This window comes from Portunus trituberculatus, chromosome 42, assembly GCF_017591435.1.
Source record: "Portunus trituberculatus isolate SZX2019 chromosome 42, ASM1759143v1, whole genome shotgun sequence".
Taxonomy (NCBI): Eukaryota; Metazoa; Arthropoda; class Malacostraca; order Decapoda; family Portunidae; genus Portunus; species Portunus trituberculatus.
Genome location: NC_059296.1, coordinates 17,877,140 through 17,891,036, shown reverse-complemented (window position 1 = coordinate 17,891,036; position 13,897 = coordinate 17,877,140). Strand labels below are relative to the sequence as shown.

The following is a 13,897-nucleotide window of genomic DNA, read 5'->3' as shown; positions in this document are numbered from 1 at the left end:
TGCTTGGCCCAGTCCTGTGGAATGTTTATATAGACGATCTCCTGCGCCAGCTTCCTGCAGTCAAGGCTTACGCCGACGACTGCACAATCTCCCTCTCCTACTGCCGCCAGGACAGCCAGCGCCGTGGCCAACATCAACCGCCAGCTGAAGGCAGCAGAAGAGTCGGGGAAGGTGTGGCAAGTCACCTTCGCGCCGGACAAGACACATGCCATGGTCATCTCACGATCCCCTGCCGCCTCTAAGGCCGTGGAAGGACAACTATGATTTGAGGGTGAGCAGCTGCCTCTCCAGGAACACATCAAGATCATGGGAGTCACCATGGATCTTGAGCTGCGCTACGACACCCACATCACGTCTGTAGCCCGCCAGACCTCTCAGCGTGTGTCAGCCCTGCGCAGGATGGCTGGCAGTCTGGACTCGCGAGGCATCCTCACTTTCTACAGGGCACAAATCCGTCCCTGTATGGAGTACGGTGCCTTGACATGGATGTCCAGCGCCCATACCCACACCAGCCGGCTCGACACGATACAGAGGCGCGCTCTTCGTCTATTGGGGGAAGACGAGGAGAGCGTGGCAAGTATCACGTCACTGGAGCACCGGAGGGACGTGGCAACCTTAACGGTGTGCCACAAAGCTCAAGTGCTGCATACACCTCGCCTCTCCTGCCTCAGCCTGCCGCCACACCCACCCGGGAGAAATACAAGGCAAGCAGCGGATGGGGACCAGCAGGTACTGGTGCCTCTCTCCCGCTCCTCACAACACCAGCGAACATTCAGAGCCAGGGCAGCGCGCCTGTGGAATCAGTTCACGGTGGCCACGCCTGCTGAGGTAGCGGGACTATCAACTCAGCAGACAAAAGTGGCCGCCAATGTCTGGAGAAGCGCTCTCCCTGCCCGACTAGTGCAGTGAAGTGAAGTGCAGTGAGTGAGGTGTCACAACAATAAAGTAACGAGAAAAAGACGTTTAGAATAGTTCCTTGCCAACACAAGGAGCTTTATATCTAAATCTCTATCTATACCCAATATATTGTAAAATAATGTTTAAATAAAAAAGAGAGAGAGAGAGAGAGAGAGAGAGCTGGAGTTGAAGAAAGTGCAGCTGATGACAAGCATCAACAAACTCCCCAATCAGGCAATCATTTGATATTTGTCTTCATTTACCATTCACCATTCCTTGGAGGTCAACAATTTCATTTTTCTTTTTTATGATCTGTGTGATCTATGAAGGGGTGGCAATATTGTGAAGATAGTTTTCTCTGACCCTGATGGTCTTCATCCCCTCCTTCATCACCTTAGCAAGGGCCTTCAGGCACTCATTAACCCATTTAGTACCATGATGCATTTCCATTTTCATTCTACTTACTATTTGGTGATTTTTTACAGCTTCAAAAACTCATGTGGGGGATTAAAATGGTGCAGACTATGGCCATTAATATTCTGACCTCCACAGACCCTTCCTAATGTCAATAAAATGGTCTAATCATACACAGAACTCAAAGTAAAAATGAATCCCACTACTGAATGGGTTAAATGCTTGTTAAGGATGCCACTGGACTACATGAGAATCGGTCATCACACCAAATGTGAAACTATATCTTTAATTCATCTATTTTTGGTGAGACAAATTTCTATTATTGTACACTTCTTAAATAATAATAAACTCTTTTATTTGAACATTGAACAAAGAATAAGATGGTTTAAATTATCAAAATGTTTTTTATCAAAATATTGTTTTTTGCATTATTAAAAGAAGAAAAAGGGAAAGAGGGGACATTTAAGGGTCTCGCAGACAAACTGCTCTCAATAACAGACAATTCACAGTAACAGATAACTCCTCATCCACGAAGTGTCCATTATCACGAGGCAACACTGTATTATGTAACCTGGCAGAGGGTTGTGATGAGCAGCATTGGCTGGGTGCAGTAGCAGAGGGCTAGTGAAATGGCAACATGGGTCTACAATGAGTCATGGGCTGAGAGGAAGTCCATATCGAGAATGGTCTGATCCATTTTTGCCACTATGAAAATCCTGGACAGGCGGCCAGCCTATATGTGATGGGTGTTTGGTTAGCAGCTAGGAGATTGTACACCATGTGAGGTTGCGAGTGGTGCTGCAGCAGTGGCTGGCACAACACTCATCTCAGCCTGTGAATCCATCAGAAAACAGTTGCTGGAACAGAGTGAGTGCTGATGTGTAAGAGAGCTGCACAAACTCCTGGGAAGGCATAAACAACAAAGCAGGGTGGTAGTTACAGTGGGCCAGGGGTCCATGGTGAATGATCAGGGTGCATACTGGAGGCAGAGACACCACTGCACAGGGGCTGGTGGTGTGGGATGTGGGACACCTGCCAATGGCCCAGCAAGGGGATAGCAGCAGGGATAGGGCATGGCTGCCCATGGGGCACGAAGGAGGTGGTAGCTGGTACAGGGCACAGGCACCCATGAATCAGTGAGGCAAATGTGTCATGGCCACCCAAGAAACAGGGAGGGACCCTAGCCTGTGTAGTCAGGCACCTGGGAGAGAGAGACAGCATCAGAAAGAAGATACGCAGGGTATCTCCCCATGTCCAGCTAATGGAGTGGCATCCCAGCATGGGTGGTGGAAAGAGAGGTTGGGACTGGCTGCATGGCTAATGGTCCCGTGTCCCACATTTCCCTAGCAGGGCCAAATGCATGGATGCTAACAATTCCACACCTCCACCCTAAAGGGCACATGGCTGGAACAGTACCTGAGGCATGGAGTAGCAGAACTGGCAAGGGCAGCTTCCAGGCACAGCAGAGATGCTTCTATGGAGGCAAGGTGGGCTTTGGTTGAGGCAGTGTCATGTATCACATGGAGTTTACCAATTCCTGCTGCTGACCAGGCCTGGAAAGCAGAGAAAGTGGATCAGTGAAGGTATCAGCAGGATGGTGCATGGGAGCTATCTGAGCCAATCTGTTGGTACCACAGCACAGGCATGTTGACTAGATGGTGGGTATATTGATGCCATGTGAGCTTCATACACACCAATGATGACCCTCAAGTATTCAGCCATTGACAGGGAATAGTACGCTGCTGGTAGCTGAGCATGGATGTTATGAGGCATGAGATTGGTGTAGTGGTAGTGAAGCATCGCTTCAGAGAGTGGGAAGCCCACCATCCTGCTGATGAGATCCATCATGTGTGCAAGGAAGCCAAGGGACGGCTACCCTCAAAGCGCACGGTATTGAGCACTGAGGAATAGCCCTCAAGAGTCCTCCCAAAGGCTACCCTGAGATTAGACTTTATGGCCTCATACCTGCCAACTGCTGGGAGTTCAGCCAGAACACTGGACCTCATAAGAGAGAGCTCTCACCATTACCTGGTTAGTTGGTAAGGTCAGACATGTTTAACAAGACTGCCTCAAGTTGCAGGAACCATAAAGATACATCATGTTGCTGTTGGTGGTGGTGGTGTTAGAGCTGTGAAGATCTAGTGATCTTTATGAGCCTAGGGGTACTCCTGTGACGCTATTTTAGAAAGCAGCTGGCCAGTCTTCCTCAGGAACGTACAGTTGAGATGGGGGACGGCAGGTTGCTGTGAAGGGTGGACACTCAAAACAGAGTTGAGAGCACAGTGCAGTGCAATAGGAGTGCAAACATAGACAGTGGGGTATGAAATACTTGATGGTTTCAGAAACAGTCCTGTACCAGAAGCAGAACAGGTCAAGAGATAGCCACAAGCAGTGAAGGAAGCTGTAAGTGTTGTGTAGGCTAGGCAGAGGCAGGTGATGGCAACATCACAGTTGCTGTGGGAAAGAGTCAGTCCGATACTAGCCTACGGTGGTGATGCAAAGGGCATCATCGAATATATTATTCCAGGTCAAGCAGCAGGCATGTGATATAAGGCTTTTGGCAGTAGAGAGGGGGAAGAGGCAGTGGTGTTGTGTTTATAGTGGTAAGGGCCATCTTGACTGCCATGTCAGTGACCTCATTGCTGCAAACACCTGGGCCGCGTTCCGTTGGGGACCGTAAGGCTTACAGTATGGCATACTTCCCCCGAATCAGGGGGGACCAGCATACAGCTCGCCTTGCGGAAGCTTGCGGGACCTTGCGCTCCTCGGAGGTGAATGCTTGGCGGTGTCTGGCAACTATTGTTTATCAACAACTGTCTTGTCTCTCAGGTGTAAGGTGCAAAAGTGTAACAGGACCTGCTAGATGGCATACACCTCTACTGTCATCACATCCATTTCTGGTGGGAGCCTCCATGTATTGCAGGTGGAGGTGGTGGGAATGAATATGGCAGCTGATGTGGCTGTGGGTGACAAGGAATCAGAGGTATCAGTAAATAATTTCCGAACATGTCTTGTATGCTACCAAAGAGAGTGTGGCCTTGGATGGAAGGCTAAAGACCTGTAGGGAAGTGCAATCTGGTGGGCAGAGTGACAGACAGGCATGTTGTGAGCTAACAAAGCTCTCACCAATAATGGGTGTCAGTGAGGTGCCTGACTGTTCACTCGGAGTTGGTGTAGAGGATGGCAGGCTTATGAAGTGGTGAAAGTGTCAGCATAGCACCTCTCTCTGGTAGCTGGTTAGGGAAGTATGTTGGCCTCTTGAGTGGATGGATGGAGATGATGAGTGAGGATTTCATGGCCACCAATGAAATCCTCATGGCAACATTTTCCGTGATGCCCAGTTTGGCGAGGATGGATGGTGCCGCTATACATTTATTTAGCCCTGATGGTGATGGTGTAATACTTAAGCAGGATGTCACAGCTTGCTTGCTACCATACCATATACATGCTATGTTTTTAATCACACTAACCCTCTTGTTGCAGGAAGTGGGGAGATACTCCACTTGTCTGGATCAGCACAATCAGCAGCCATCCAGTCACAATCCCAGGAGGATGTTTGTGGTGGTGTAGGGAGATGACCTCTCTGCACTGCTGGTTAGGACAGCGACTTGCAGCAACTAAACGCTGTGACCAACAAAGGCACGATTCTCACAGGACACACACTAAAGAGACCAAGATTAAGCTAGGAAAAAAAACACTGTAGATAAAGAGGAGAGAAAAAAAAACTCAATAAGGAAAAAACTTTAACCAGTAAAAAATTAAATAAAAAAAAAACTTGCTTTATTGAATAATACCTTAGAAAAAAATAATAAATAGAAAAAACAAACCTACAAAAAAAAATTCTAAAACACTTGTACTTAATAACTGTAGTCCCTTTCTTGGCACCAAATATGGATAGACAAAGCTTTCTCATATGCAGTAAACAAAAGAAGCTTGTGAGAATAAATATTCATTATAAAACATTTCACGTATATGCATGCATACAAATAATCGCAGGTATTTAGTTAAGATACTACAACATACACTACCTTCCTGTAACAAAATCACCAATATTATTATATGCAGAAGACAGACACACATACAGGTACATCATAATCAACAATGGAAGTATGTACAGGCAACCCCTGCTTAATGAAGGTTCACACAACGAAATTTCGCTACAACGAACGTTTCCTTTTACTACCATCTGCTCGTTTAACGAACATCAAACTCGCTTTAACGAAATTTTATCCAGGTAATTTTTTCCAAGTTTGAAAGCCCCGTCGTATCACGCAATCTGACAGGCTTTTGAATACACCTGTGCCTCTCGTGGACAACATGCACACCACTCACTCCCCTACCCTTCCCCACTCTCAGCTCAAAACAATAACTGTCCAGCAGCAGCTTGTCTTCCTTCGCTCAACAAGCCACCAAAACGCCCTGCAACCAGCCCTGCAATGTTGCCTAATGTTGCAAAGAAGACAAGGAAGTCTCTTACTCTTGAAGAGAAGCTGGATATTATTCACAGACATGAGGCGAGAAAACTAATAGCATTGCTCGCCACCATCTTGACTTCACCTACTGTCTCTTCTATTTTCAAGTCAGTAGACCTGAACTCATGACTCTGCAATGGATAAAATGGAAAGCCTTGTGGAAATGTGGTACATAAGTTTTGTATGTAGTACAATGATACGTCCTTTATTTACATTCCACAGGTTGCCAGCTAGTGTATTTCCCACTCCACTCTCCCTCCCTTCGTAAATTTAAGATCATCAACATTATAAAGTTACTTTCACAAACCCACCCACACCAACAAACACTCTCCACCCAAATCCACACACAGACACACACACACATAGTATTGATAAGTGGAATAAACTAAGCAGTGATGTCGTTGACACTGTGTGTCAATCAGATGAAAGAGAGATATGACAGGAGTGGACAAGGAGACAGGACACAGACAGCTTAGCTCGGGCCCTGTAATACACAAATAAGTAAATACACACACACACACACACACACACACACGATTGGATAAGTGTAGGTATGGAGACGGGGCCACACGAGCATAAAGCCCAGGCCCTGTAAAACTACAACTAGGTAAATACAACTAGGTAAATACACACACACACACCCATAAACATGGCGGAAGCAAGAAGGGATTCATTTGTGGGTTTTTTGGATTCCCCAGGACTGAGGGAGGTGAGTTTGGACAGAAGAATTGAGAATACGGAAAAAAGAATTGGAACAATAGTGGTAATAGAGGAAAAGTTGGATAGAGTCCTTAGAGAAAATGAGGCCTTCTGTAGGGAAGTCATAATGCTTACCAGGGAAAATGCCAAGTTGTTGACACAAAAGTTGGAATTGGAAAGTAACAATGTGCTCCTGGGAAAACAGTGTCAGGAATTAACTGTAAAAATAACCGAGGTGGAAAGAAAACTAAAAGAAGGAGAGGAGAAAAGCAAACAAAGAGACACTAGGCTGGAGGAGGTGAAAAAAAAAACAATGAAGAAGCGCATAACAGTTTTAGAGAAATAATTAAACAACAAGAAAAAGAAAAGAGTGAGTTAGCCCAACGGGAGATTGTTAAAGTTTTACAACAAGAGGAGACAATGGTGAGAAATATTGCAGAAAAGAAAATGTGTGGTAGTGAGTGGATTAAAGGAAGATAATATAAGAAACTGGCAGGAGAGAAAAATTAAGGAGGAAGAGAAGATTAAGACCATGCTGAATAAGATCTCGCAAGAAGAAAATGCATTTGGAGAAGTTGAGGAATATATGAGATTGGGAAAGTATGAAGAAGGAAAGTCTAGAGCCATGAAGATAACATTAAAATCCCAAGTAGCTGCTGGGCATGTATTGAGAAATGCATGGAAGCTGAAAAATTCTCAAGAGACAAACATGATTTATGTAAGAAGAAATATGTCGCAGGAGGAAAGGACTAAGATGAGAGAAATGGTGACAGAGGTAAGAGAGAGGAATGAGGCAAGAACAGAAGAAGAAAAGAAGTTTTTTTGGAAAATAAGAAACGACAAAGTGTGGAAGTGGTGGACAAAAGAGAGGGAGTAAAAGACCAGACAAAGGAGCAGATAAGGAAGAAAGACATAAGAGTATCATATACTAACATAGATGGCTTCTTATCAAAAATATTAGAGTGTATGGACCATCTGATAAGGGATAAACCAGATATTATGTGTATAGTGGAGACTAAATTGAGACCGAATATACAAATAGATTGGTTTGGAGGGGGAAATTATAGGATGTGGAGAAAAAATAGAGTGAATAAAAGTGGAGGTGGAATAATTGTGTTAACAAGAAAAGACTTAATAGTGCAAAATGTGTGCTTTGGAGGAGACGAGGAGTAAGTGGTGGGTGTGGTGGTGACTGATGGAAGGTGCATGGTCAAATGATCAGTATAATAGTATGGTGGAAAGCACATTGGAAAGAATGAGAAATGAAGCTGCAAAGAAAGCAAAAATGGTTATAGTTGGAGATTTCAATTGTAAAGATGTCAATTGGGAGGAATTTGAAGTGGGGAATGGTGAAGAATGGGGTGAGCAGCTATTAAATTATGCAGTGGGAAATTTGATGACACAATGGGTGAGGCATCCAACAAGGGGAAGGAGGGGTGATGCCCCGTCGAGACTGGACTTGATATTCACAAAGGGAGTAAATCTAGAAAATGAGATTGAGCATGAGTGCATTTGGGGAAGAGTGATCATGAATTATTGAAATTTGATGTAAAGGTGGGGTTCAGCAAAGATAATGAAGTTGGATACAAGGAGGAATGCATAAATTATGCTAAGGGAAGATATAAGGAGTTGAGAAATTACTTTGGAAATGTGGATTGGTCCGAAATGTACCAAGAAACAAACATGCACTTAAAATATGAAAAATTTATGGAAATACATAGTGAGGCTGCAGAGAACTTTGTGCCAAAATATACTAAGAAAATCTTAAAGGGAGATCAATGGTTTAACAAAACCTGTGACAAGGCAAAAAAGGAGAAAGAAAAGGCATGGGAAAAATACAAGAGAAATAATGAGGAAGTGGAGAGAGAAGCATATAGGAATGCAAGAAATAAATATGTTCAAGTGAGAAGAAGGGCACAACAAGAATTTGAACAGAGAATAGTGGAGAATTGTGAAAGTGATCCCAAAATGTTTTATAAATTCATTAATGGTAAATTACAGAAAAAAGAAACAGTTGATAAATTAAAGGTTGGAGATTATATATATGAAGATACAAGTGTCATTGTTGAAAAATTGAATGAGAATTTCTGCAAAGTATTCACAGAAGAAACACAATTCAATTGACGGATGTTACCTGTGACAAGATGGATGTAAGAAATTATAGTAACAAAGAGTGACATTGCAAAAGTTTTGAGTCAATTAGATGTTAACAAGGCAATGGGACCAGATGGTGTGTCTGGAAGAATGTTAAAAGAATGTCAAGAGCAGTTGCTAGATCCAATTTTAGATTTAACAAGAACATCTATCAACACGGGACAGGTGCCACTAGAATGGAAAAGGGCAAATGTAGTACCAATCTACAAAAGTGGATGTCGCATGGAACCACTGAATTATAGACCTGTTAAATTGACCAGCATTATGTGTAAGATATGTGAAGAAGTGATCAAAAGCAAGTGGTGTTGAGTTCCTGGAAAACAAAGAAATACTAAGTGAGAAATAGTTTGGCTTTAGAAAAGGGAAATCATGTGTATCAAATTTGCTATGTTTCTACTCAAGAGTGGTCGATATTTTACAAGAGAGGGATGGATGGGTTGATTGTGTATACCTAGACTTAAAAAAAGCATTTGATAAAGTACCACATAACAGATTGATGTGGAAGTTAAGTAGTATCAAAGGAATACAGGGAAATCTGACAGAGTGGATGAGAAATTATTTGGCAGGTAGAGAAATGAGGACGGTAGTGAAGGGAGTGAAGTCAGAGTGGAGGATGGTAACCAGTGGAGTTCCCCAAGGTTCGGTGCTTGGTCCCATCATGTTCCTGATCTATATAAATGACATGCCAGAGGGAGTGAGAAGTTATATGAATATGTTTGCAGATGATGCAAAAATTATGAGGAGAGTGAGGAATATGCATGACTGTAATATACTGCAGAAGGACTTGGACATAATATATGAATGGAGCAAGACATAGCAAATGGAATTCAATACCAACAAAAGCTGTGTAATGAGAATGGGTAGAAGTAAATATAGACCATATAAAGACTACCAGCTGGGGGGGAAGACTGTAATTGAAGTCAGTGAAGAAAAAGACTTGGGAGTGACTGTACAGAGTAATCAGTCTCCAGAAAAGCACATTAATAGAATATTTGGAAAAATGTACAGCATGCTCCAAAGTATAGGATGGGCATTTAATTACCTGGATGGGAACATGATAAAGAAAATATTGACCACCCTGATTAGGCCACAGTTGGAATATGCATCAGTAATTTGGTCACCATACATGAAGAAACATGTCAAGAAACTGGAAAGAGTGCAGAGGTTAGCAACAAGAATGATACCAGACTTTAAGGAGGTACCGTATGAGGAGAGGTTAAATAGGCTGGAATTAAGCATGTTGGAAGAAAGAAGAGTCAGAGGGGATATGATAACAATGTTCAAAATAGTACATGGAGTGGACATATTGGATAGGGAGAACCTGATCACGATGGCATCCAGTAATTACCTAAGAGGACACCCAAAGAAAATACTGAAAGATTCCTGCACAAGTGACATCAAGAAGTATAGCTTCCCGTATCGGAGCATTGATGCATGGAACAAACAGAGCGTGGATGTGGTGTGTGCGGCGAGTGCCAGTCAAATGAAGGAAAAATTGGACAAGTGTGGACAAAGAAACAGGACATAGAGAGCTACGGCTCGGGCCATGTAATCACAAATAGGTAAATACACACTCTCGCTCGCTCACTCACTCACTCACAAACACATCAAGCCACTCACACCAACATACACACTTCACCCACATCAACACACACACATGAGAAACAATGGATCGAGTTCCTTGAAGACAACAAATTATTATCAAATAGCCAATTTGGTTTTAGAAAAGGTCAGTCGTGTGTAACAAATTTACTGAGTTTCTACTCTAGAATAGTTGATGGAGTACAAGAAAGAGAGGAATGGGTTGACTGTATTTATTTGGATTTAAAAAAGGCGTTTGATAAAGTGCCACATGCAAGATTACTCTGGAAGTTAGAGGAGAAGAGTGGCTTAAAAAGAAGCACATTGAGATGGATGGAAAATCATTTGAGGGGGAGAGAAATAAGGACGGTAGTTAAAGATATGAAGCCCAAGTGGAGAGCAGTAGAAAGCGGAGTGCCACAGGGGTCAGTATTGGCACCAATACTTTTTCTCATATATATAAACGACATGCCAGAGGGAGTGAACAGCTACATAAATCTGTTTGCAGACGATGCAAAACTGTGCAGAGTTATAAAGCAAAAAAGAGTATTGTGAAATACTGCAGGAAGACTTAAACAAGATCTGGAAATGGAGTAAAAAGTGGGAGATGGAATTCAATGTGGACAAAAGCCATGTCATGGAAATGGGAAAGAGTGAAAGATGACCAGTGGGAATCTATAAGATGGGAGATGGAGTAGAACTGGAGAAAGTAAAAAGGGAAAAGGACTTGGGAGTGACGATGGAAGAAAACAATCAACCGGTAAGCCATATTGATAGAATTTTCAGAGACATATAATTTGCTAAGGAATATTGGATTAGCATTTCACTACATGGACAAAGAAATGATGAAGAAATTGATAGGTACTATAATAAGACCCAGATTGGAATATGCAGGAGTTGTGTGGATCCCCATAAAAAGAAACACATAAGGAAGTTGGAGAGACTACAAAAAATGGCTACAAGAAAGTTCAGTTCCAGAATTTGAAGGGATGATAAATGAGGAGAGACTAAAGGCTATGGATCTAGCAACCCTGGAACAGAGAAGGGAGAGAGGGGATCTGATACAAGTTTATAAATTGATCAACGGAATGGATAAAGTGGATACCGAGAAACTGATCCTGAGAGAAGAATATGACATTCGAAGCAAAAAATCACATAGTAAAAAAACTGAGGAAGGGAAGATGTCTGAGAGATGTTAAAAAACATAGTTTCCCGCAAAGATGTGTTGAGACTTCGAACAGTTTGAGTGAAGAAGTGGTGTCAGCAACAAGTGTGCATAGTTTTAAAGAAAAATTGGATAAGTGTAGATATGGAGACAGGGCCACACGAGCGTAAAGCCCAGGCCCTGTAAAACTACAACTAGGTAAATACACACACACACACACACACACACACACACACACACACACACACACACACACACACACACACACACACACACACACACACACCTGGTAGCTCAGTGGTTAGAGCGCTGGCTTCACAAGCCAGAGAACCGGGGTTCGATTCCCCGGCCGGGTGGAGATATTTGGTTGTGTCTCCTTTCACGAGTAGCCCCTGTTCACCTAGCAGTGAGTAGGTACGGGATGTAAATCGAGGAGTTGTGACCTTGTTGTCCCAGTGTGTGGTGTGTGCCTGGTCTCAGGCCTATCCGAAGATCGGAAATAATGAGCTCTGAGCTCGTTCCGTAGGGTAACGTCTGGCTGTTTCGTCAGAGACTGCAGCATATCAAACACACACACACACACACACACACACACACACACACACACACACACACACACACACACACACACACATGGATAAGAGTAGGATGAAAAAGATCATACTCGTAACCACTATCATAAGACCTAGGCTTGAAGCTGTAGCAGTGGTGTGGTCACTGCACATGCAAAAGAATATCAGGAAACTAGAAAGGATCCAAAGGACAGTTATGAAGATGGTGCCACAAGTAAAGGACCTTCCCTATGAAGAAAGACTGAAAGAAATGGAACTACCAACTTTGAAGGATAGGCAGGAGAAAGGAGATCTAATAATGATGAATAAGATTATGAACAGTATGGATAAGATAGACATGACCCGGTATCACTGACTGAAGATGGAGATAGATGAACAAAAGGACACATTCTAAGATCATGAAAAGTCAATGTTTGAGGAACATTACAAAGTAGTTTTCCACATAGGATGGTGGACATCTGGAACAACTTAAAATGAAGATATTGTAACAGTAGAAAGTGTGCATAAAATTAAGGAAAAGTTGTAAAAAATTATACATGGAGATGTTAAAAAACATAGTTTCCCGCAAAGATGTGTTGAGACTTCGAACAGTTTGAGTGAAGAAGTGGTGTCAGCAACAAGTGTGCATAGTTTTAAAGAAAAATTGGATAATGTAAAACTACAACTAGGTAAATACACACACACACACACACACACACACACACACACACACACACACACACACACACACACACACACACACACACACACACCTGGTAGCTCAGTGGTTAGAGCGCTGGCTTCACAAGCCAGAGAACCGGGGTTCGATTCCCCGGCCGGGTGGAGATATTTGGTTGTCTCTCCTTTCACGAGTAGCCCCTGTTCACCTAGCAGTGAGTAGGTACGGGATGTAAATCGAGGAGTTGTGACCTTGTTGTCCCAGTGTGTGGTGTGTGCCTGGTCTCAGGCCTATCCGAAGATCGGAAATAATGAGCTCTGAGCTCGTTCCGTAGGGTAACGTCTGGCTGTCTCGTCAGAGACTAAAGAAACTTACGTATGAGCGGAATGTAATGTATTCCAACATAAATGGAATGATATCGGGGATTTTAGAACTCAACGATTACTTGAGGGACAAGAACCCAGATATTGTGGGTCTTACTGAAACAAAACTGAGAGAGGGAGAAGACCTGATGATGGTTGGAGAAGGGAAATATAATGTTTGGAAAAGAAATAGAGTAGGTAAGATGGGAGGAGGAGTGATGTTGCTGGTTAAAAAGATATAAAGGTGGATCAAGTGAAAGAAGGTATGGGAAAGGCAGAAGTGCTAAAGATCAGAGCAGAAACTAATGAAGGAAAAAGAGGCACTACATAGTGGTGTACGTACCACCTAAGACAAATGCATGGTCAGTACAGGAATATGAAGAAATGATAAGTGATACAGGAACATGTCTGGAAGAAATGTTGGGTGGCTGTGAACGAACTATAATGATGGGAGATTTTAATTGTAAAGAGGTGTGTTGGGAGGACTGGTCAATGGAAGGATCAGAGACAACATGGGAAATACACTATTGACACTGGCAATGGAAAATGTGTTAACTCAGTGGGTCAAAGAAGATACTAGGTTTGGAGGAGAGGGAGCATCGTCAAGACTGGACTTGGTCTTTAGTACAGAGCCAATGGTCATTGAGGAGATGAGGGTGGAGTGCCCTTTAGCAAAGAGTGATCATGCAGTTTTGGAGTTCAAGGTGATAGATGAAGAGAAATCTAGAAGAAATGAAGAATATAAAGTGGGAAGATGGAATTATGCCAAGACAGATTTTGGAAACCTAAAGAAATTCTTTCAAGAGACAAATTGGATGAAATTCAAGAGTGCTAAGGAGCAAATGAAAAGTGGAAGGAATTTATAAAAATATACAAAGAAGGTGAGAAAAATTTGTACCAATAAGACAACATAGAGAAGTTGG

The 13,897-nt window shown here is 42.9% G+C and overlaps 1 protein-coding gene across 1 annotated transcript; it reads left to right on the top strand.

Moving 5' to 3' along the window:
* Positions 1-318: 318 nt before the first annotated feature.
* On the top strand, positions 319-909 carry LOC123517380. The gene has a single exon (XM_045277391.1). The coding sequence runs from the start codon at positions 319-321 to the stop codon at positions 907-909; it is 591 nt and encodes a 196-aa protein (XP_045133326.1).
* Positions 910-13,897: the final 12,988 nt, after the last annotated feature.